This window comes from Arachis ipaensis, chromosome B08, assembly GCF_000816755.2.
Source record: "Arachis ipaensis cultivar K30076 chromosome B08, Araip1.1, whole genome shotgun sequence".
Lineage (NCBI taxonomy): Eukaryota > Viridiplantae > Streptophyta > Magnoliopsida > Fabales > Fabaceae > Arachis > Arachis ipaensis.
The window spans coordinates 33,521,876-33,522,222 of record NC_029792.2 but is presented as its reverse complement, the minus strand read 5'-3'; the positions used below and the strand labels follow the sequence as shown (position 1 = coordinate 33,522,222).

The 347-nt window shown below is 30.5% G+C and overlaps 1 protein-coding gene across 1 annotated transcript in view; it reads right to left on the bottom strand.

Moving 5' to 3' along the window:
- Nucleotides 1–254, bottom strand: part of LOC110262479 (probable LRR receptor-like serine/threonine-protein kinase RFK1) — a 5,507-nt gene extending 5,253 nt beyond the window's left edge. The window contains exon 1 of the mRNA XM_021109268.1: nucleotides 2–254. Within this exon, the coding sequence (XP_020964927.1) occupies nucleotides 2–104 (103 nt within the window). The 5' untranslated portion in view covers nucleotides 105–254. The remainder of the gene's footprint in view (nucleotide 1) is intronic.

Sequence of the window (347 nt, the reverse complement as noted above, 5' to 3'; positions counted from 1 at the left end):
CCTTCTGTGTCTGGCAGCCGAGAAGTAGCTTCTATAGGATATAGCATGAAGCAAAGTGCAAGGAATGATGAAAAGAAGAAAAGTTTAGAGGAAGTAGTGATCATCGTCTATTTCATATGCTGATTATTAAGTCCTAGCTAGAAATAAAGACAGATCAGAAAATTTTCTATCAACGATATAACTTAGGCAGAAAAATGGAGTAGTATCTATCAGCTATTTGTGAATCGTGACTTTAGAATTTTAATGTGAACGTAATAAAGAGCTTGTTTGTTTGTGTCAGATATATAGAATAAAATTTTATACGGTTATTTACAATCATTTTAGTTATACATTAAAATTAATTGTTA